We start from the raw sequence: 24,426 nt of genomic DNA on the forward strand, positions 1-24,426 counted from the left end.
CCATGCTGGACTTCAAGTGAGGGTCTTTGAGGCATGATGTTCTGGCAAACTTTGGGAAAAACAGCAGCTGAGAGGAGACACCCAAGCATTAACACACATACTCGGGGAGCACCGATCTGTTTTTCTTGGCCCCAGCATGAAAACCTCCTGAGCAAGCTTCTGGCAAGGCAGCAGGCACCGACTGGGGCATTCTGGCAGAAAGGGGAGAAGAGCTGAGGTCTGGAGTCACGGGAAGGAGATTAACCAGAATTTAGGAGATTGCCAAAGAAAGGAAGTGCCTCAGGGCAGGGCCCAGGGAGGTAAGCTTATGTGTACCGTGAGCATAGGACAGGGATTTTATGGCAATCGGGCTCCAACCATGTTGCTGTGCAAAGTACAATGTGTGCTCAGAGTCTCCAGTGTCCAGGCAAGAGCTTCCTGTGGACACTGAGCAGATATGTCTGGAAAGCTGTTTGGTGATCCCAGATGGTCCTGTTCCTCCTGAAAGCAACACCAAGTATGTGAACATCCAAGAAGAGGGGCCTTGGTGTGGGTACAAGTCAGACTTTTGACTTGAGTTTGTCAATCACTCCCCTCACAATCTGGAAGAACAAACAAACCTACGGACCTACACTTCCATTCCCACATGTTTTATCCACTTCCTATACTGAGAAAACTTATACTAAGATCTGTCACTAATGACCCTGTGAATGATTATTAGTTTCTCTACCACCGATGAGTAAAGATTTGGCATGAGAATCAATAATTCCTTGAATTAATCATCAGTTACAGCAATAACTGATGACCAAAAAGCCTGGCTGTGCATGTTAATTATTTACTATGTGCCTATGCAAAGGCAGGCAGCCAAAATCACATCTGTGCCTCCCTGGAGCATGGTGGTAGGGAGGATAGTTCAGCACTTTGAGCCCAGGACATGAGTGTCTTGCTTCTCAGTACCCTGTGATCACTCCCTAAACCTGTTCCCCTCCTCCAGAATGACACTGGTGTCACCACGGCCACTGAGTGCTGGGTTACAAAATCTTTCAAGTGACTTTTGGACAGATTCCTCAAGTTTGGACTTTCCATCCTCTACAGACATTATTGAAATCCCACAAGCAGTTAATCATACCTGTTGGGAGTCTAGTAAGGTTTTAATCCTGACCCCTGGCCTTGATGTGCCTCCCATCTGTGGATGGGGATGGGAACAATCATTTGCATGCATGCAGGGATTCTGCTGAAAGTTGGCTGCACAGGCAGCACACTGTGAGACGCAGCTAACCGATGCTTTGCTGCAGCAAACATCAACACAGCATGTCTGACTGTGGCACACGGTGAAGCTGCAGGCACTAAAATAAAAAGAGAACAATCTACTGCCCATTTGAGTGGCAGCTGCTCTGGATGACTGCAGCGCTGCCCAGCAAATTACTGAGCAGGCAGAGGCGCAATTCCCTGGACCACGTGTTAATCACCTGCATCCAGAGGGTGAGGACAGAGAGACCCTGCAGTAATGTGGAGCAGGAGCACAGGCTTTAGGCTGTGGCATAATAAATCTCCCTGCTTGCAGCCTGGCACTGTGTCTTCACCAAAGTTATACCAAATTTCAACAGCAAGAACTGTATGAGAAAGTAAGCAAAACTGAAATGAGAAAGCAAGATCGTGTCAGAAGTCCAAGTAAAAAAGGCCGACTAAACCAGACTCTACTTAGTTAACAGTGGGCATAGACAGAATAACAGAGGCCATCTGACAAAAGCACAAAAGCACGAAAACTGCCAAACATTTGCGTGCATCAGATGTTAATGATGATCAAACCTTATACAACACAGTCTGGGGAAGTCAGTGCCTTCACCCAGCATATGTCCATGCTCTGTGTTGAACTGCAGTTGTCTCCTCTGAGATAACTCAGCTTAATATTCTGATGTGGTTGTACCAACATTTAAAAGCAGATAGCAAGTACCAATGGCTGGTTTCTTGTGCCCCCTACAAATTTGTTCAAGGTCATCACAAGACTGCTTCAGTTTTGGTGGCCCTTCAGAGACAACGCTCACATATCTTAAAATTTGATCAGGATGTGTGTAATTAGTCAATATGGCATGTTCTACACAGAAAGCAAAACTATTTTACAGAAACAGTCATCTCTGAGCAATGACACACAGCAGACAGTAGCTGAAGAAAGCTCTGAGCTTTAAAAATATGGCTACTTTTTCCAGAGCTGAAATACAAAGCCATTTTCTCTCCCAGATGATAGCAATTCAGATGGAGATATTCACCAACTAGCAAGCCTGAAATACCCAGCACAATCATTTTAGAGGCTCACACTGAATCTGACAGAATGTCCTTGTGCATAAAACTGCTTCTGTGTGTGTTTGGGGTGAGAGTGGCAACACAGAGTGCTTTCTGAGCCTGGCTTAACCAATGAGCACCAGTCAACCTTCAGTCAACCCACAACGAAGACAAGGTTCTTTAGTTTTGCCCAACTATGAACTCAATGAGACGGACATAATTCTGCTTTTCAGGGCAAGACTCCCTGTATTTGCTTCAATGAACCACCAAAGAGTCCTGTGTTGACTGTGAGTTTTTCTGGGACAGGTGAAATGCACCAATCACTATGCAGCTAAATCACAATATCACAATGCAGATAAAAACTACCAAACACATGAAAAGCCCACAACTTTTTTTTTCCATTTTTTTTTACAAAAAGTTAATCCCTACACGAAATTATTCAAGGGCTGAGACCAATATGTCAGTAGCTGAGAAACTCAATACAGGTACAGAGTAAGAAGTCAGCAAATTCAGTGCTGCAGTACAGCCACCAGCTGCAGAGGGACAGCAGTAACACTCCCAGTGGAAGGGCCATAATGATCACCAGTGGTTTACTAATATAGCTTGGATTCCCAGTAGAAAACTGATTTCAGATTTCTGTGACTGTTTGATCACACCTGGCAATGCCATGGCAGAGGTGACTGCAGTCTCAAGGATAAAAACAGAGCCATTTCCTGCCTATCTAGATCACACCACCTTTCTACTGCAGCACCTTTAAAAAGAACATCAGAACAAGGTAAGGCTTAGTGCACCATAAATCTGCTGCCTTTTACTGGGAAGATCCCAAACTGGGCACTAAAACTAAATCTCTGGTCTTTCAGGAATCACAGTTAGCTTGAAAACCAATGGCAACTAAGAAGAAAACCAGCACCCACAACATTCTAACAGTACATACTGTTCAGTCACACAGATGCCCAGCCAGTACTCCTGTAGCTTCTTTTGCTACAATTGACTTTTCCCTCTTTTATTAAAGGATGCTGATATAAAACCCACAAGGCACACAAAAACATAAAGAAGGAGCTGATAAAAACAAGAAGCAGTGTATTGTGCCTCTCTCTAGTCAGCCAGCATGGTGAATAATTACTTAAATGCTGCTCCCCTTAATATTTCCACATGGCATGGTATCACTTTTGTATTTGGGAACTCGTTCCCCTTCACTAGACTTGGAGCTCATCCAAGGCTGGGAGATATTAATGAGACAGATTATAGGGTAGCAGAGACCAGCAAAGGATCTTACCTTGGCACTGACATTGTTGTTGGTCTTCAAGCCAGTTCACCCACCTTTGTGCTAAATGTGTCTTGAGAAAAGCCAACTGACAGCAGAGGACAGCCCTTTCTTTGTCAGAGTTGGTCACTGACTGTCCCAAGGATCTTCCTCAGTCACACTCCCACCAGGATCAGTCCAGTCTCTGAGGTCCTGTTGGCATCCTGTGTCTCTGACCAGCAATAAAATAAACCATGGCTTTTACAACCTTGGGATTCTAATGGGATCTCTGTCGGCACCCACAAGGGATCACATGGTTTGAGAGTTTACTACTATCCATAGCAAATTTCCCGGTAAAATTAAGGTGAAGCTTTGAAGGGAAGGACAGGAGCATAAAGGGGAACACTGATGCCTTCTGATCTGAGGTCTGCTTTGCTGCTTGTGGTGAATCCTTGCCAGAACAATAGGTCTTCAGAGTAGGTTAATCCTAGAACATATATGACAAAGGCTTACCTAAGCTAAATATAGCAAAGTATTTATATTATGCTCACAGTCAGCCCATATGATTTTACAGGCCTTCATATGACTGAATCACACTTGCTCCTGAAGAGGCTGTTTGGTTTTTAATCTTATGGCCTGAAAGTTGTTCCTATGAAAACATGTACTCCAGAAGATGTCAGACCACCTTCAGGGAAAGCTTTCCATTTCCCCCTTATCCTATTAGCTTGTGAGATTAACTTTTCAGGTTTCAAAGGACAACACTACTCCACCAGTTCAGCTTCCTGGCTGTTGCTCACTGTGCTCACTGGAGTGCAATTCAGACACAGAGAATCACAGAATTGTTTACCTTGGAAAAGAGCTCTAAAATCATTGAGTCAAACACAGCTGATGTTAATGACTGTTCTAGGCTGATACTAGAACATCCAAACTGCCTTGCAAAGCCAGACATGAAGTCCTGTGGCTGCAGTGGAAAAGGCTCAATGTCCTATTTTCTGCTCCTTGTTTTTCCCAGATTTCTATGCCCTGAAAACTGGCTGATCAGAATCAAAGAAGAACTGAAAGATTTGGGGAGTAAAAAAGGGAAACCTCACTAATCAATAAATTAAAAGGGGAATCTTGTGACATACTTCACCACAGATGTTCTCCTGTTTTCCCAAGAGACTTAGTTCTTTCATAGAGCACACAGGTTATGGTACTCTCTCCACAGATAATTTCATCAATTAGGATCCACATTATCTGCTGGCCTGTGTGACAGCATCAATCATCCCCTGTCTTGGAACAAGTACTGCTCAGTGCAGTTCAGGGAAGTCCTCCTTCTCCTCCTCCTCCTCCTTCTCATGTCATCACTGAGAATTCTGAAAAGGTGAAGGATTAAGGAGACTGAGAAACATCAAATGGGCTATGCTGTATTTATGGATTTTAGTAGATGATGGTTTAAAAATAACCATGTAGGTTTTTCTGATGCCTAAATGGCACCCATTCTTTTTGCCTTGTAGAAAGTCTAGCATACTGTTTTCATAATCAAGTTATTTGGATAACACAACAGCAATTTAGATTAGGATTTGTTTACACAGCTAAATATGTTGAGTAATGAAATTAAAATGAGCTCTCTGCCTCTGTCTCATCTGCAATAGGTACTGGCTTCGTATGGTTGAGTACAAGCCTGCTGCACAGATGTTTCTTGATAAGGTATAAATCAGTCTTAGATGCTGTTTATTGCAGCATTTTTACCGCCTTCTTCTCTGAAGGAGGGAATGTTGTCTGCACAGCAACCAGATGTGACCTGCAAGACTCTATGAAATGTTATTGCAAGCCAAAACAGGTCCCACATTCCGTATCAGCATCTGCAATGGCTCATCAAGTATTTATCAGATCATTTGAACATTTCTACAGGCCATAGCACCATACTACCACCAGAATTTACTTATTATAACCTGCAATGAAAAAGGAAAGCAGGCTGTAAAGCAACTGCAGCCTCAAACAGCAGAAGATCCCATTTTAGTTTGGTTTCCTGCCTTAAAGGTCAAATTTCTGAGCAGACACTGCAGCTAGATAGCAAGATACTGTGAGAGATCAAGGCAGCTGCTTTTCAGTGCATTGTAGGGAAGAGTTTCTATTTACTGCCATCCTGCCATAGGTGATACCAACACTTTGATAGTGACAGGGGAGGAGACTTATCTTGCACTGGTGTCTATGCAAAGAAAAGTGAGACAAGGGAGCTCCTCCCCTGGTGAAGGCAGCAGAGCTTGGAGCACCTCACTAAGCTCTGCTCAGCTTTGTGGGAACAAGAGGATCTAACAGGAAAAACTTGCCAATGACCCAGGATTTGTAGACTGCCCAGCCTGGCCCAAACCACAGTGGCTCCTTCTCTGTAGCTGATGAAAGCAACACCCATGGGCTCTGAAGGTAAGGGAGTCACAAGAAGTACTTCTTGGAAGGTTTCTTGAAGCAAAATCTGACATCTCTTATTTAAAAAAAAAAAAAAAAAAAAAAAAAAAAGCTGGGATTGGGGATAGGGTGAGGTGGGGCAGGATGGGTTTTTTTTCCCTGAACTAATCTGTGTCTCTGATTTGCTTCACTTGTTACATGGACAGAAGATCCTGTCAACACAGAAATAATGCCAAGTATTTACAGTTTAATGGAACCCAGGGACCAATTAACAACACAGAAAACCACCAGGCACTGTATTTCTTATCGTAACAGGAGGGAAATCTTACATTACTGCTGTTCCCCCATTTCTTAAAATAAAGCACCAGCATTCCATCAATGATTTCTCAGTAGTAATGTTTATTACCTGCCAGTTTTACCATTGCCCATTCATCAATCGCTTTCTGTGCTCAGTCACAAAACCCGTCTCTCTACTTGTGACCTAAAACTACCCCCCAAAAAAAGAAGAAAAAAGAAGAAAAAAGAGAGGGGGAAAAAAAAGGAAAAATAGAAAGAAAAAAGCAACTGTCCTCGTGGCTGCAGAGCAGCACTGCTAGAACCTGCCCTCCACCCCAAGCTCCCGGACTGCTGACTCCTCAATAGCCTGATGGATGCGATGCACCTCGTCCTGCGTTAGCGTCCTCTCCGGGTGCCGGTAAACGATACGGTAGCAGTGGCTGACCTTCTTTGTCCTACAAAACACAAACCAAAAGAGGACTCATAAATACATCTGCCTGCAAATGCAAATACATAAGGCCAAACACTTACCCTCTGGATCATTTTTATTTGCGGTCTAATTTTGCCCTTGTTGCTTGAAAATCACCTTAATGCTAAGATACACAGTTCGGAGAGGCGGGACTGAGCTGAATTTTAATTTTGGCAGAGGACTCTGCTGAAGTCCACCTCATACCTCAATTTGTATTGTGGTGTGGTAGCTTCTTACCAGGGCAAACAGCCCCCAGAGGAGGGATTCTTGCCCTGTGCCACGGAAAGTAAGAGACAAAGGAGAACAGAGAACAGGAATAGAGAAAAGGGAATGATGGGGGAAAGAAAAGTATTTAAGAGTTGCTGGCTAGGCAAAGACAAGTTAATGAAAAATCAGGACAAACAATTAGGTTGAGTAAGAGTGAAAAAAACTCTCCTTGCTCTCCATCAAAAGCAGGCAGGAGCACCTAGTTTTGCAAGGGCATCTTTGTAATTGCAGCGCCTGTGTTACTGAATTTAAATGGCAGTTTTGGTATCCTTTTTAGTCTTAAATGGAGCCCACACAGCTTCTTCTTTCAAAGGTGAACACTCACTTCAATGAAAGAGAGAGAATCTGAGGAGGAAAATAGTGGGAAACCAGACAGTACCAGGCAGAAGAAGCTTCCAGACTTCTGCATTTATTGGCAGAATTCTGCATTTATTGGCACACAAAGGCAGTCTGCAAGCTTTGGGTCATCTCTCTCCTGAAAATTGCTTCATGTTAGAACCACATTTATGCCTATGATTATTTGATTAAATCTAAGGTTAGATGTGTTCACCCAGAAAGACAACTCTCAAGATATTAATTTCAACCTCAAATCCTGCTAGGAACAGACACAGGTAATTTTTACCTCAGAATTGTTATTTGATACTAATTTTGTCCCATCCAACAAGGGTGGGAAGTTCACCCTACTCCCACCGGCAGTTTACAACAAAAAAGCTACTTCTAACTAAAGCATTTCTCCTTTTTTGTGTGCTCTAAAGATAAAACAAGTTAAATCTGGCTAGCACCTGAAAGGGCAAACTGCATTTCATAAAGTGTTAAGTCGACTGCAGTTAACTGCTAAAAGCCAAGAGCTTTCCGTGTGTGCAGGTTAAATGCTGCAGAAAAGTAATCTTTGAGAAAAGAGGGGGAGCTGTAACTGTGGGGAAGGTGTTGCTCTGCTCTGCTCCACCTCTTCAAAGCAGCCAAGAGGACAAACCTCAGGGAAGCAAGTAAATGGAATAACAAGGATTTGGTCAGAAGCTGCATTGCCAGTGAAAAACTTGAGTAAGAAAGAGGGATAATGCATTGGAGTGCAACAGAAATGATTTTCAAAACCAGGCTAGCAAATATCCTTAGAGCTGGTAGTATTTCAATTTTTAAAGGTGCTACAGGAATTCACCTGATCAAAAACATGTGTAAATTGCTTTGGCTGAAAATGTATTTACAAGGTGTACAGTCACAGGCTCAATCCTGAAGTTTTGCAAATATTGGGAATATATCCATGACCGAAAATTCATTATCATTATTTAATGTGATGTAAAAACAAGTTTGTTCAATGCAGGTGTAAGCTGTGGTAGGCATGGCTACAGCACTGGCCTTGGTTAAATGAAAGTGACAATTACTCCTGACTCAGGTGTTTCTGTGTCCCCCTCCCTTCATGACAGAGAGTGGTTCATTCCATAACAAATTGCATATGGCAGACTAGGACACAATAGTTTCTTGTGGGTGTTATGGAAAAACAGTAGCTTTAGGATGTATTTAAATCAGGAAAGGGCAGAGGTTGCAGAGAACAGTACTGGACTAGAGCTCTGCTAGCTGCAGCTGAAGTTAAGCATTGGCGTGAGAGAACTAAAATGGGGATTGCATTATATGTAATTAATCTAGATTTAATTTTAGGAAAAAAATGAAATTGTAACAACTAATATACATAACTCCACATAACATGGATGCTAAATTGTATGCTATGTTTTTCTCCCACCTTTTTGCTAGGTTTATTTGCATCTCAGTCGCTAATTAGAAAGAAGGAGTATAAGGGTTCAAAGCCATTTCAATGAAAGACACACTGCAAGTTTCAAAACCTTAAGCATCGTTTCCAGAGTACTATTTACTGACTTTTCAACGGAGATTTGGAAAAGCACTTCTCAGCTCTTCCCTCCCTTAATATTTCCTCTGCTCCCAAATAAAGTATTAAGACACTGTGATTAATCCCTGCCATCAGCTGCAACTGGAAACAATTATTGTCAGCAAATAATACCTTTGCTCATTCCGTTTCTCACTTCCCTTTTGTTCTGCAGAGCCAGAGTGTTTGCCTACCTTAGTGATGGCTCTGCTTATGCATAATGAAATCTCTGCTGCATGTCATGCTGCAGCCTGACAATACAGAAGCAGCGGCTCTCTATCCTGAGAAACAAAATTTTGAGGCCAAAACCTGCAGCAGCAGCAGCTTCATGGGATAAAAAAAAATAAGAAAAAAAAGAGGAAAAAAAAATGTAGCAGCTGAAGAGTGAGCACAGTGGGCTTTATGGGCTTTATTTACCTAGAGTGCAGTGGCAGACCAGTCCGTGTGGCTGCAGTCACGCGGACTCCTCTCCCATTAGGCTCCAGCTGATCTCAGTGTCACAAGTCTCCTCTGCACCAGCCTGCGGCTTGCAGGTAATGAAGCGCAGTGAGCACAGCGGAGCACTGCTCCAAGGGAGAAGGGAGACAGGGGTTTATCCTGATGCCACAGGAGGAAACAGGATACAGACTGTGGGCAAGCACTGCAGTGAAATAATGCCTAATGCTCTTTCGTATGAGTTTTGGAGGAAAGAGCTTTGCCTCATGATTTTCAGGAATCGGCACTCAGCTGCCTTGATGTGCTAGGGAGCTGGTCCCTGCCAGGTCAGAGTCACTGTGTGGGTCCATCTGAAGGTCAGTGTATTTGTTTGGGTATTTCAGCCTGATACCTAAGCAGAACAAGAAATGAAGGGGTCTTAGTCTGCCACTAGTCTAATAAAATCAATATGAAAACAACCTCACCATGGTACCTAGGCTAGAATGAAAGGGTGTGGTAAGCAACAAAAATTAATACACATGTCTTAGCTTTCCCTGCATGGAAGATCACTGAAGGATGCTTTAAATGTAACTTGGCTGGAAAGCTGATCCCAGAAGCTACCAACAGCAACACACTTCAGCATTCTATGGAAGCTGTCTCAGACATTACATAAGACTGACCACAGGGTCATTTGGTAACCAAAATGTTGCATAAAGAATAATGCCTGGCATTGGCACTTATCTCTTCCACATGCAATACCATAACAAGAATGAAATTTTCTCCATCCTGTACTGGAAGAGGGAGATAAAAGGGGCAGCACTGAGTAGGAAACCCTATTACATTTTAACTGTGTTCTACTTTCCATCTGTGCCTTAAATAAAGCACAGAAACATGGAGAGCTCTGTATGGAGGTGACCCCTCTTCTTAAGTGGCAAGGACAACACAAAACCAGACATTTTTCTAGAGAGCTGGATTTACTTTGAGGAACAGAAAACTAGAGATGACAATCGGCCACAGCATGACAGAGTGAAAAAGAGTACCATCCCTTTTGTATCCTGAGCAGTTCACTAAGCAGTACTACTTACCATGATACCTATACTGCACCTTTTCCTACAGAATACTATTTCAAATGAAAGATGTACACACATGGTAGTGAGTGCAAGCATTTGAGTTTTTTTCTCTCTGTTAAGTGAGTCATGTTAATGAGGTTCCTCAAGGATATCCCTGTTGAGCAAATGTGTATCCTATATGCCTTCATAAGATTCATCATGTAATTCCCTTACCTAAGCCTTCACACAGTGCTCAGTGGTTGTTACACCCTTCACAGAGTTCACATGCACGAAACGACCTCAGGGAAGAGACAGGCTTGTTTTGTTTGCAACAATGTCCCAAAAGCAGTGATGTCGGGAAGAAAGGAATAAACTGTTTCATGTTACCAGCATCCTAATTGTCAAAGCCATGCAGAGAGCACAGCTTTGGTTTTGCTTTGTGGCTCCAGCAGTTCCAGAATGGCTCACATTTTAAGTGGAAATGGGGAAGAATATTAAACTGCAAGAAGAAGATGTCATTACCTGTTCCTTTTTGTTTCATGCTTTCAAACCACATCCATCTCTATGACAGTAGGCACAACTGCTAAATATCCTACCATAAATTTTAAACTGACAAATAGCACTCTTTGCTAGAAACCACATCATGGGAAATGGCAAAAGGCTTGTGCTGTATACCTTCTCATCAGTGGCAAATATTTCAATTACCATGGTGATATGCACATAGAATATAGAGGTAATTCTCTGAACAAAGGTCTTTCCAAAATACGCATTCTCATCCGTCCTTTCAAATGCTAATACTTCATCTCTCTGGAAGAGCACATTGTACACACAGCATATTCTTTAAAAAAAGGGACATGTTTTTGTTTAAGGTGATTTTGATGCCAGTGAAAGGCATTAGATCACCTCCAGATGAAAGAATTGTTTTAAACCCACAGAAAACAGGAAACGGTCATTTCTCTTGCATACCTTCTCCAGCTGACACCTGGCAGAAGGGTGGTTCAGCTTCAAAAAAAGTTCAGGCCAATAAATGCATGTTAGAATGTCAACTTTACTGGATTTTTTTTGGTGGTCACTTCAATAGAGATGCATGTTCACTGACTGATGATTGGACTGAAATATTGTTCTTCTATTTCACAAAACTGAGACAGTAATGGACTTTTTGCTCTTTTCTAATTAGACTTAGTGAAATCTGTATCTGAATACCAAACCCAAAACCTGCTTGACCTTTTCATTCTTTCTTTAGTATTAATCCCATTTTAAGCTTCTCTCTTCATGTAGAGAAAAAAAAGTCAAAATTCTGTTAATAGCCAGATTATTGAGAGATAAAGAGCACAGTATGGGATACAATGGCAAAAGACATAAATAACACCTCCTAGTTTAGAAAGTGAAAACTGGATGAAAAATGAAAGGACTTTCAGCTTCTCAGTCACTGGACACTGTTAGATAGCCACAAGTACAATCTAAGTCATTGTCCAGTATTCAAAAACGTTGGATTATTTCAAAAGCTTTGATGATTGTTTCCTTTTCTGCCTAAATCTATCAACTAATTTCTTGCATGCAGGAACAGATACAAATAGATAAATACTGACAAAAAATCTTTCTTCAGGCTCCACTTGAAAGTTTCCTGGCTGTTAAGGTACTCACTAAATGTTTAATGGAACAGCTGGAGCAATTAGTTGTGCTTTGGCTGAGCACTTTGGCCCATAAAGACCTTTGCTTATTTCAAGAGATCACCTTGGTTTGTTGACACAGGCCAACAAAAGAACTACCATGAGCAGTGCAGGGCTCTGTTCTGCCAGCTCCCAAGCAGAGAGAATTCTAAACAGACGGAGTTATACAAGAAATTGAGAGAGCATTTCCCTTGTGCATCCTCTCAGTAACCAGCCAAGGATACAGATAACCCATCTCAGATCCAAGCACTTCCTATTAAAAAGCTCTTAAGTCTCACAGCATCAGAAGTAATGGAATCCATTACATGCAGGCAGCAATGAAATATCACGAGGGTGAAAAAGTACCATTCTCCATTATACTAAAAAAAAAATTTAGAGTACTCACAGGATCATAAGCTGTGACACAGACTTTTGCTGCCACCAAAGGGCAGAAAAAACATACAAAGCCTTGGGATTTGGGATTGTGTTTTTTCTATTAATTGTAAAGACAGTGACTCATTGATTCCTTGAAGAAGGCAATGATCAATGCCTGTAAAGCAGGTATGAAATAATTTCTCAAGGAGATGGATTCCAGCATTGGTGATGACTGCTTGACCTCCAACCTCTGTCTCTTTGGGAAAATCATCTATTGAACTCAGGGGACAGAATTCCCATCACATTTGATCAATGCCAATACTGACCAATCAATTTAAGGTGGATTTAAAGCTGGATGTGACTGAGAATTGTCCCTCTTGCAAGGTGAACTTTGTGCATTCACTTCACACTGGGCCTCTTCTGTTTTTAGGGGCTCACCAGTCCATTGAGTGATTCAGTTCAAAATCCTGCTGTAAATGCAGGAAGATTCAAGAGTGGGCACGAGGCTGAATACCTTGAAGACTTGCTTAACTTTGAGCAGAGTAACCACAGAGCACTCACCATACCACTTAAATCCAACACTACGCATGGAAGGAGGCTCTCAACTTCCCAAGGCTGAGCCTTTGAGCAATGGAGGAAAGCCATGCACACAGAGATCAGAACATGTGCAAACCTGTGAGACTCAGAATAGGGTACAAACCCCTATTTTTTCTTCAGAGTTATCACCATGACAGGATACAAGGACTGCATGGGTGAAATAAAGATGGGAGAAAGAAAACTTTCTGATACATATATAAAAAATCCAGTGAAATAACTTCTACCTATTGCAGTGGCAAATTAGAGAAGGTTGATTGGTAAAGTACTTGAAACTAATTTTTATGTACTAAACATACAAAAATAATTGGATGCTGGAAATAAGAGAGAAAAAACTATAGTCTCAGCATGAGACTTGTTCTATGAACAGCACAGGGTTTAAATTTGCTTCACTTTCCCTAGGTTTGGCTGAAAAATGTTCATGTCAAAGTCTTTTCAAAGTCTAATCTTGTTCTCGCCAAAATAGAATGCAAGGAGTAATAGTTTTCATTATTTGTTTAAAAATTGACCACTGGAGACTTAAACACTCTCTAACCGGGAAAAAAAAAGAACAAAATAACTCGATTTGGATATTCTGTCTCAGGGGAATTGCCATTAAGATTCCTGACTTTCTCCTTCCCTGTTTAGTTCACCAACCATGGCAGGACTGCATTTCCCATGAGAGGCCAAGGCAGAAAGTTCCTATGATGGATCAGCCCTCTCTCTGGAATAGAAACTTGGCTGGCATAGCTGATACTGACATACTGAGGAGAACAGAAGCACACATTACCTGGAAGTCCTGGTACTGCTGGCAGCTGAAGCATTTTGGCTACCAACCAGGAAATTCTTAGAAAAAGTCATATTTTCAGTGAGTAAACCCATAATAAATCAACATATTTTCTGCCATTGCTGGTTCTCCTGCTTTCTCCACATTTTCCTTGACCTCCTAAATCCATGTTAATTTAGCAGTGGAAGAAGGTCTTTCTGGGAGCAACAGGCTGTGTGGTTCTGGCAGAACTTTGTGACTCGGGTATCTCATTCACAACGCTGTTGTGCCATTCCAGGGAAACTGTCTGTACTGGAGAGGATGAGGGACACAACCTGTTTGCAAAGAGCAGCTCTGGCAGACACACTTTGTAAAGCTGTGCTTCTTGTGTAGGTTGTGCCTCTTGTATTCATCTCCCTCTGAGCCACTGCAGGCAAGTAAGAGAATGCAAGAAACTTTGGTCTTCCTCTATCAAACTGTGATGTTAATAATTCTATTTCTGGCCCTTAGCCACAGCAGGATCACTCCAAACTTTCCAACCATTGTACCACCTGTACTTAAGAGTGACAACCCATCCCAACATTCTGAATAAATCCAACATGAGAGGTGAATTTGGACTCTTAAAATGCTTTCTAAAATATTTATAATAAAAATGTTAAGTGTGATACCTTTTCAGTTCTTCTGAGTGAAAGATCAAAGACGAGAAGTATAAATATTTAGCAGTTTTTTCTGCCAACTAGATGTTAATACTAAAGGCTACAAGAAATATTACTAAAAATAACATTGCTGTCAAATTAAAACATATTTCATAATCAAGTAAAAAGGGAATTTATATGAGAATTTAAAACAATTCATTCTCCTAAGAAATGAAGATGGATGGTAGTGACAGCTGATTTAGATGTATCTCCACTGAGCACTAGCAGAAATCAGGGTCTAGATGACAGACAAGAGCATGGGAAGGTCTGAATGCTGTTTTAGACTCTTGTATAGATTTCTTCACTGAGATTAGTGGTTTTGTCCTCACCAGGCCCAGGAGAAAGATGTTTAAGGTCTTTTTACACCTGCTGTGAGTTAAAGTAAAGATAGACATGGTTCTGAACTCAGATGAGAACCTAAATGTCTTCTCCAAGGTCCCTCAGAAAATTGATGAGAGAGAGGGGGCTTGGACAAGCGCAGGCACATACCCTTTGAGTTACCCTTCTTCCAAGTTACCCTTCCCATTCACCCACACTGCCACTGACCCTTCTTTACTGCACTATTGTACAGCAGTCCTGAAAACCAAAACAGCCTATGGCAGGAAAAAGCAATTCATCCAATACAGAGTGGAAAGGGCAGGGGAGAGACAACATCAGGATAACCAAATGTGCTGCTTCTTAACTGATAAACTAAGCCCAAACCAGAAGAAAACAGGATGGGGACAAGAAGTCAGAAGAAACAGCTGAGTTAGTCTGAGACTAAAAGACAAGAGGGACGTTAGAAACAGAAAACAGAGTTTAAAAGAAATAATTTGCTTTTTTTTGAGGAAAAGCAATACATTAAAAGCACCTGCTCCACTGGTCAGCCTGCAGCACCAGTAGGAAACTTAAAACCGTCTGTAGCTCTGTGTGTGCAAACAGAAGGGGTTTCTCAATGGGGCTGCTTACAGTATCTGTCAAAGCTGGTGAAAACCCTGCAGCCACTTGCACAATTAAGTGTTGCTTACTATGTCCTTCCAGTTCATAAGTTATTTTTCCTCTCAGAATTGTCAGCTTTACGAGCCTTAATCTGGCTGACTGGATTTGTTTTGGAGATGCAGAAATCCACCACTTTCCCTCCCTGAGGATAGAGTGGTTCCACACAGACAGCCACAAGAAACCTCTTCTCATCATTTTTCTGACAGCTGCTGCTTTGGAAAGACAACTCAGAGAAAGTCCTCAGAGCAAGGATAACTACTGGCCAGCAGATTAAACTACTGTTAACACACTGGAAACCTATCAGGCTGTTAAACTTTTCTCTTGCCAGGTTCCCCTTTGTAGAGATAGTACATTTGGACCATGATGAGAGACAAAGAGTCTGGATCTTGTAGGTGAGGCTTTCCTGGTTATTTTGAACGGAACAAGGGGGAAAATATTGCAGCACTATTGAAACTAGCCCAAAGATGACAACATATTCTAATGAGGTGCACTGGCTAGAATTTTAACAGCTATCAAAATGGGCATTCATTTGGAAAACTCTAGCTGTCATGTTTGGCATGTTGCCCCCTTAATATTATGGTTGCTCTTTATGAAAATAAAAAATGTGTATATGCTAGGAAGTATGCATAGTGCACACCTCCTACAGTGAGAAAATACATGAGCATCATGCAGTAAAACATCCTGTGGGCATGAAGATTAAAAAGTCAGGGCACAAAATGAAATGCATCATTCTGTCAGTAAAACAAAATTATTGGTCTGCCACTCAAGAAAGGAAAGCAAGCCACTGAGGCATTACACTAGGAAGATCAAAATACCATTTTTGCTATGACTTTACTAAAAAAGACCAAGCAATCCTCCCACTAGCAGGAATTAGTTTCAACAAAGAAGGAATAAGATCTCAGCCCAGAATAGGGAATTCACAGGAAGCATCAGAGTAAACCAAACGTTCTCAAATTGTCCAAGACATGAACTTTGCCCTAAAGCACCTCAGGAATGAGCAGAAGGAATCTCAAGGCTGTTATCAGTTGTCTTTGAGAGTTCACGGAGGACAAGTAAGGTACCAAATGTTTCAGAAAGGTCAGAGTGCTTATTTTTGGAAATGGAGAAAAAAACCTAAAGCTAGGAAGCCACAGAAACTGGGAACCTTTTGCTTTTACTTTAATTTCCCAGATAACTGTGTTGTAGCTAATTAGCTCAGTTAGTTGGGGCATGGTGTTAATAATGCCCAGGTTGTGGGTTTGATCTCTGTACAGGCCATTCGCTTAAGACTTGAGCTTGGTGCTCCTTGTGGGTTCCTTCCAATTCAGATTATTCTGTGAATCTGTGAGATGGTTTGTAAGCACACAATGGAAAATTTTTTTAAAACGTAAAAAAAAAAATATAAAACACGGATACATTGATTAAATCTAGTCAAAACAACCTAATTTCCATCTATGAAGGGATAACAGGCTAACAAATCAATAATCAATAAGTGAAATGATAAATTGCAGGAAGTAATATGAAGAGTAGGTGCATGTGTAGGTATGTGCATCTTCACAGTGAGTTAAACCAGTTAAGAAAAAATGGTCTAAGATCAACATGTCACAAAACATGATTCAACTGGCAGCTACAAGTAGTTTCAGACAAAGTTGCAAAATTTTAGGAAAAAAATTAAGAAATATAATGAAAAGTGTAAAAACAAAAAAAATTACTAAATCCAGTTCATAAAACAAGGTAGTAAAAATCTATCTTCCTAAATGTTTCACCATAGAGGGAATTTTTTTGCTGGGTTCAGAACTGGCTGGATGGCTGGGCCCAGAGAGTGGTGGTGAATGGTGCCGCATCCAGCTGGCGACCAGTCACCAGTGGTGTCCCTCAGGGGTCTGTGTTGGGGCCAGTTCTGTTCAATATTTTTACTGACGACATGGATGAGGGTTTAGAGTCTTTTATTAGTAAATTTGCTGATGACACTAAATTGGGAATGTGTGTAGATCTGCTAGAGGGACGTAGGGCTCTGCAGAGAGATTTGGAACGGTTGGATGGATGGGCAGAATCAAACGGGATGAACTTCAATAAGTCCAAGTGCCGAGTCCTGCACTTTGACCACAATAACCCCCTGCACCAATATAAGCTAGGGACGGTGTGGCTGGACAGTGCTCAGGTGGAAAGGGACCTGGGGGTGCTGGTTGACAGTCGGCTGAACATGAGCCAGCAGTGTGCCCAGGTGGCCAAGAGGGCAATGGCATCCTGGTCAGTATCAGGAACGGTGTGGCCAGCAGGAGCAGGGAGGTCCTGTACCATTCCCCTGTACTCGGCACTGGTGAGGCCTCACCTGGAGTATTGCATCCAGTTCTGGGCCCCTCACTTTAGGAGGGACGTTGAGATGCTTGAGTGTGTCCAGAGGAGAGCAACGAGGCTGGTGAGGGGCTTGGAACACAAGCCATATGAAGAACGACTGAGGGAGCTGGGGTTGTTCAGCCTGGAGAAAAGGAGACTCAGGGGTGACCTCATCACTCTCTACAACTTCCTGAAGGGTGGCTGTGGTGAGCTGGGGGTCGGTCTCTTTCTCCAGGTGACAACAGATAGAACAAGAAGACACAGTCTCAAGCTGCGTCAAGAGAGATGCAAGTTAGAATTAAGAAGGAAGTATTTTACAGAAAGAGTGGTCAGATACTGGAATCATCTACCCAGTGAGGTGGTGGAGTCATCATCCCTCGAAGAGTTCAAAAAAAGACTGGATGTGGCACTTGCTGCCATGATCTAGTTGAATTGTTAGAACATGCGTTGGACTTGATGATCTTACAGGTCTCTTCCAGCCTTGAATTTCTGTGATTCTGTGTGATTCTGTGAATTGCATACAGATGGAAGAGAAAACTGGTGATCAATACTGGTGATTACTACAAAAAGGTGATCTTGCAAGTAGCTGTAGTACTTGTCAATAATTTCTTGTTTCTGGGAGCAGTTATCCCCAGTTCAGCCAAATCTGAAGGATCATTCTTGTAGGGTTCTTCAATCTGGCTCCTGGATGATGGAATGCTTTCACTAATGGAAGAGGTGACACAGCAGAAGTGTTTGTTAACTGGCATATTGCTTTAAATTGGGAAAAATTCTAAGTATAACTGAAGACAAGGTTAGAATAATCCCAACAAACTGAACAAACTTGAGGGTACAGTTCAAGTGAAAGCTGGGGGAAAAGCAGCACTGCACAAAGCATCTAAGGACCACACAGAACCATGAGCTGCAGGTGAACCTGTGACATTGCTGGCCAACACAAGGTACAAGGCAAGACCGAGAGAATATAGGTGGCTCAGCCTAAAGAACAGAAAGCATGAAGACACCCTTTAAATACCTAAAATGCTGCTGAACAGAGTTGGGTACTAATCTTTCATCAACATTCACAAGCAGCTGGAGACAAAAGTAATGAGCTCATATTGCAGAAATGTTCAGCTTCAAAATTCACTTGGAAAGGCGGTTGGACTCCCCTTTGCTGGAAGTCTTAAAGGACTGGTTATACAAGTGTCTGTCAGGAATGCTATAAGTAGAGCTGATCCTGTTTTGGAGTAGGAGGATGAACTAGGTGGCAGTACTCTTCAACTCTTTAGCATAACGTAATGTAACAGTCTTTAAAATGCAGAAAGTTACTTGAGTAGCAAAGATAGCTCCCTATAGCTCCAACTTAACACACATCCTGTATTTTTTTTATCCTCTGAAAGTGATGTAAGCTCTTTAGACCAGCAACCCTATCATTACCTTGTGGGCCAATGTTGAAAGAGAGCACATAGGAAAGCAAAGTGCTGCTCAGTTACCTTTCACTGCCTAAGCCTACAAAACAAACAAACAAAAAAACAAACAAGCAAAGACACAGAAAAGTCCACTCTATAAGACAGCATTCCAAACGGAGAATGTCACTCAACTGCTTGTCCCATTTGCTTCAGGGATGAGAGATGCCTTAGGAACAGCCACAGGAGACTCTGTGTACCTTTGATAGGCTGAACCACATTCTTCCTTTTAAACATTTCTGAGTTTATATCAAATGGTTAGCTCTTTGCTTTCAGCTTTCCAAGTTCACATTAAACCACAGACAATCTTAAAATAAGGGCAAAGTCTTTCTTCTACAAAACAATGTTGCTAACAAGCCTGTTGAGGTTCTTCATCCCAAAGCAATTTGGGAAGTCCGGGGACTAGGAGACATCTGAGACACCAATCCTTAAATCAAGATTGCCTGGTTGGCCCCACTCTGGGGACTGTGGCCTTCTGACATAGAAGTTGATCGACTTTATGACCTGTTGCAGGTGGTGAGACTGAAAAAATACAGAAGAAATGGTATGTCCTAGGATATACTGCAGATCAGCCAATCTCATAATACAAACACCTAGAAATCTCAACTCGTGGAGCCCCAACACAATGTTCTGAATAAGCAGCCATGTTCCCCTCATTCCTACATATTATCCTGGCCTCCCTGTTCTCACTCACTCGCTGTTCTGTACTCACTTACTGAGCCTGTTCCTCATGTAGACAACGGCTGTGAGGAAGGAGCCACCTCTCTTTTTACATGCCTACAATGCCTTCCACAGCACAGAATGAGAAGCCACTATAATAACCCCATCTACTTGTATAAGAGTATGTGTATGTAAGTGTGTATATCCAACCCAGAATATTTTGTGATTTTGTGTTACATTCCTAGCCATTGCTGGAAAGGCTAGGTTTTTTATTAACCTTCACAAGTTTGCTTGGACTGATAAGACTTCTAGTTTTTGGGAATCCTTGATGTTTACTAAATCATTTTCAGGGATTAAATGTTGATCTCACAGAAGTGCCGTTGCATATGTGTTCTTCCGTTCTTACATGAAATATGAAGCTGCCAAGGAACAAATAAACTATTTATGATTTATCCTGTACAGTAACGAAGAGTGGCTTAATGGGGGCACATACTACTTTTGAATGTACTGAAGTCCGTTCTTCCCTGAACTGGAGAGTCTCTTAACTAAGTTTAAGCTGTATACTCTCTTTTCCCCTCAGAAAGAGATCACATTCTTGACATGACTGTCTGAATCACAGCAGAAAGACCTACATGCCACAGGTTCCTGCACCACAGTCCCACAAACCTGCCTTACTTGTAGGTAATTCAGGGTAGGTCACACAGCAACCACTAACTCAGATTGCTAACTGAAATGAACTCAAGTTATTCTTACATTACTGACTTTAGAGTTATAGAAGACATGACTGGTATTATACAGTAGATCCAACAATTTGGTGGCATGACCATTAGCACCACCATCTCCGCTTGTAGACCTTCTTCATTTGAACTACAGTAACATATAAGGAAGGAGACATTCCTTCTGAGATTATAGGGAGTTACACCTGAACAGTTGCCTTGCCAAGTGTCCCAGGGAGGTTTACTCCATTAAGATCAGCAGAGTTTGTTCTCTACTTTGCCTAATTTGACATACCTAGCCAGGATGGGCGCTGTTCTAACATTATGTTTGAATACATATTCAGTACCAAAGAATATGAAAATTCTGGGACATTCAGTGCTGAGAGGGCTGCAGAGCTATTCATGCTCCCTTCTGCATCCACTGTGTCCCTCCACTGCACTCACATGGACAAACCTCCCAGCCAGTGACACCTTCTCTCTGCAGAGATGGCTGAACCAAGCCAGGTGCCATGTGTGTTCATCCAGTGAGAGAATGTACTTCCCTAAAATGGAAGGGACGTCAGAAAATACGCTGTAGCCCTTATTGAGAAGAAGACAGAGACTAGAATAACCCTGTGGCATTTTGCACTGTAGTCTCTACCAAAACGTGAAGACACAGAGACAGTTTGGACAACTCCATAAAATCAGATTGCTGAGCAGCATGAAGTAGAGAGAGAGAGAGAGAGATCTGCAGAACTTGTTCCTGAAACCTACACACTTTTCATCCACAGTATATCATGATACTTGATGCTATTGTGATTTTACTTTAGCATCCACTTGGGAAAAGGTTAAAAGGGTCTTACCCCTGACTGCAATAAACCCATCATAGAAGTTGAAGTACCAAAGCAGTCCAAAGCAGAGGTTGCAAGGGTTTGGACATTCAAAACATTTATAAGCACTTCTAAGCTGGATGAAAGCTTTCTTATATTACTGGCACATCTGCACTGGCAGGGACAAACTTAGTCTCCTGTATCTCAACAGATCTCAGTTCTGATTCTGTGTATCTCACAACACATTACAGAAACTCCACAGGGAAGCATGGAAAAAATCTGGATGAAGCTCAGCATCCACCTACAAAGCCCATGGTTAGATCCATACTGTGTTGGATCAATCTTTCAGTTTTGTTGTTGTTATTTTTATTTTTTAAAGGTTGAGTCTGTATCTACTTTCTTTTCCACAAAGTGGAAGAATTTCAGTAGCACCTAGCTGAGGCAATAAAACAGAGCAGCATTGCTGTTTGCACAAATCCTTCTCCAATCCCATCTCCAGGTGCTTCTCAGATTTGCCCTACTGCACCTAAACCAGCACATCTGCCTGAGTGGCTGCACATGTGATGAACCACAATAGCAAGCTGATGGGGCTGAAAAATGACCAAACTCTCAGTCTGAGTCACTGAATGGCCTCCCCAGACACTCTGCCAGCACAGTGCAGGGGTGAGAACAGCACAAAGCAAGACTTAGCCTGCCAGGAAAAACACATGTGGAAACAGGGGCTAAAATCACAAGCTGGTAATTTGCTGAATCCACCTAAACAGTAATGCCCATCCTCCTTTACTCCCCCAAGTTCATGTAAAACCATGCTGTACATCTAAATGAGATTCAGATATAAGGGAGAGGAAAAACCCTGTCCAGCTGTCCCCAAAAGTTGCTGAGTCAAAGCTCCTGACCTATTCCCATTGAAGGCAATGGGATGACATTTCTTTCTGCCAACTGAGGATTCAGCTGATGTTTCACAAAACGAGAGGGACAGGTCCCTTGGTAGCAATGTTTTTAAAACTGATGAGCAGAAGCAGCCAGTCAGATCCTCTTTTTAAAAATGATGATACACCAGTTTAGTTAGGAAATGAATGAATGTGAACAGGACAGCAAGAGAAGAGGTAAGCAAAAACTGCTATGACAGCTGAACTTTGCAACACTGCAAAGTCTTCTGCCATCAGATAAGCCTGAGGTCACTGGTCTGAGCCAAACTTAGGCACGTAGGGTCCTTCACAGGGCCTCTGCTCTAGCACAGACTTCATTCTGTGCAAGTGAAATTGTCCCTTCTGACAAACACAATGCACGTCCTCAGAAAGGAGGACTGCATTCGTAAGCTCATTTTCGTACTTCATCAAATATAGCAGAAATGCTTAGGAAGTTACTGCCATTAAACATGAATCTGTTAAAAATCATTGCCTTTAACTATTCTCCTGCACGGCGGGACATTAGCCCAAGCTGACTGCTGGCTTTCGAACACTGAAAAGCAAGGTTGGAAAGAAGTAGGGTGTGGAGATCAAGACTTAGAAATATTAATGGTGAATCACTCCTTTGCTGAGAGAAGGCATGACTGCCTTAATGAACAGTTACATGGAGGATGTGAGATAATCTAAGTGGGACTGTTACGAAATTTAACTATGAGATACTTTGAGTCATGATCTATAAAGCTGCTAACTGGGTTCAGTAAGTTGTTGAGTCATTACCATACAAGACTGGGCTGCTCTGAAATCCATCTGGCTAAAGGCATTGAGTGGTTTGCTTTTGGTTAGAGAAGATGGAAATGAACACACTTGCACATGAATTTTCAAGAATAAAAAATTAATAATAAAAAAGCATTAACCACAATTACACACAATCCACACTAAAAATATTGTGTCATTTATATTTTAATTAAAGCTGTCCTGAGACTTAGAATTAGCAGGAATGAAATTAGCATGGATTTTTAATGTTCTGAGAAAAAAACCACAGTACATTCTCTGACTTGAGTATCTCTTATGACATCAACTCAAAATAAAATGAGGACTGGGCAGAAGGATGCTGGGTACTACATATAAATCACAGATCATCTGCGTTTTAGAATATTTTTACACTCAAACTGAGATGCTAAATCAACTTAGAACTTAGCAGAATGAAAAGAAAAATAAAATAATTTTTAAAACCACCACTATAGATCTAATTCATTCTGGATAACTACTCCAGCGAAGACCCAGGGCTGAGCTAGTCAGACAACTCTATTATCTCTCATCTGAAGAAAGTGTGATTAGTGGAGGAAATGTCACATTTACACTTAAAAATTGTTTCAAAGGCAACTTGTATCTTTTTGGCACAACTCCGCCATTTAAAAAATACTGCAAGAGAAAGAGGCAGATATAGCAAAGAGCACTCCTTTTCATGGTTTCTCACCCTTGTATTAAGCCACGGGTTCAGCTTGAATATTCAGTGTCTCAGCAGTTGGCATTTCCCAGGCAGCAGGGCAGAACTGCTCACTGTCGGACCTCAGGGATGCAGTGCCAGGGCTCTTGGAGATGCAGGCTCCCTGCACAGAGCCTGCTCCACGGAGCAGCAGCCTGTGGTGCAGCACAGAGCAGCAGCACATGGAGCAGGGGGGAACTGCACTTTGCTCAGCCCCTCTGCTGTGGAAGGGGAGAGCTGGTCTCTGCAGCGGCTCTACAGCATGTGGGAAGGGGACAAACGTGGTCAAACTGGATGGAGGAGGAACATTTCTAACAAGTACATGCCTTCAGAGATTTCCCTCAAAGGTCACACTGACAGTATTACATAATATAAATTGAGTTTCTTCTGAAGATGTCTGTGCACACTCACCACCAAGAGATCCACAGTGTTACTCCCAACTGCAGTGCTGTCTTGAGCAGTGCAACATTCATGACCATGGACATGTACACATGGACACTCTACAGTCCTTATGGGTTTTGTGGTTGGGTTTAGTTTGGTTTTGGATTTTTTTTTTCCTTTAAATGGCAACTACACTCAGTCTTCTTTTTCTAGCTCTTCACTTTTTTTTTTTTCCCCTTCTACTTTCTTTTTACTTGGCATTTGCTAGCATTTAGCTGTGAAGCCTGTATGGGGAGCCAACTAAAATTTTGTGGGAAATTCAAAGGAAATGAGATGTAAAACTAACCAAGAAGTACTTTCAGCACAGAGGTAACAACTTCATGGTCACCCTCACTTGTAACCCCCTGGAAACATCACACAAACCAAGAAGC

At 42.0% G+C, this 24,426-nt stretch overlaps 1 protein-coding gene across 5 annotated transcripts in view; it reads right to left on the reverse strand.

Moving 5' to 3' along the window:
* Positions 1-6,269: 6,269 nt before the first annotated feature.
* The window catches only part of FARS2 (phenylalanyl-tRNA synthetase 2, mitochondrial), a 233,370-nt gene continuing 215,213 nt past the window's right edge, over positions 6,270-24,426 (reverse strand). For all 5 annotated transcript variants that reach the window (XM_058019620.1, XM_058019612.1, XM_058019592.1 and 2 more), the window contains one exon: positions 6,270-6,621. In XM_058019620.1, coding sequence (XP_057875603.1) covers positions 6,483-6,621 — 139 coding nt within the window. In that variant the 3' untranslated portion in view covers positions 6,270-6,482. The remainder of the gene's footprint in view (positions 6,622-24,426) is intronic.

This window comes from Melospiza georgiana, chromosome 1 (genome assembly GCF_028018845.1).
Source record: "Melospiza georgiana isolate bMelGeo1 chromosome 1, bMelGeo1.pri, whole genome shotgun sequence".
Classification (NCBI taxonomy): domain Eukaryota; kingdom Metazoa; phylum Chordata; class Aves; order Passeriformes; family Passerellidae; genus Melospiza; species Melospiza georgiana.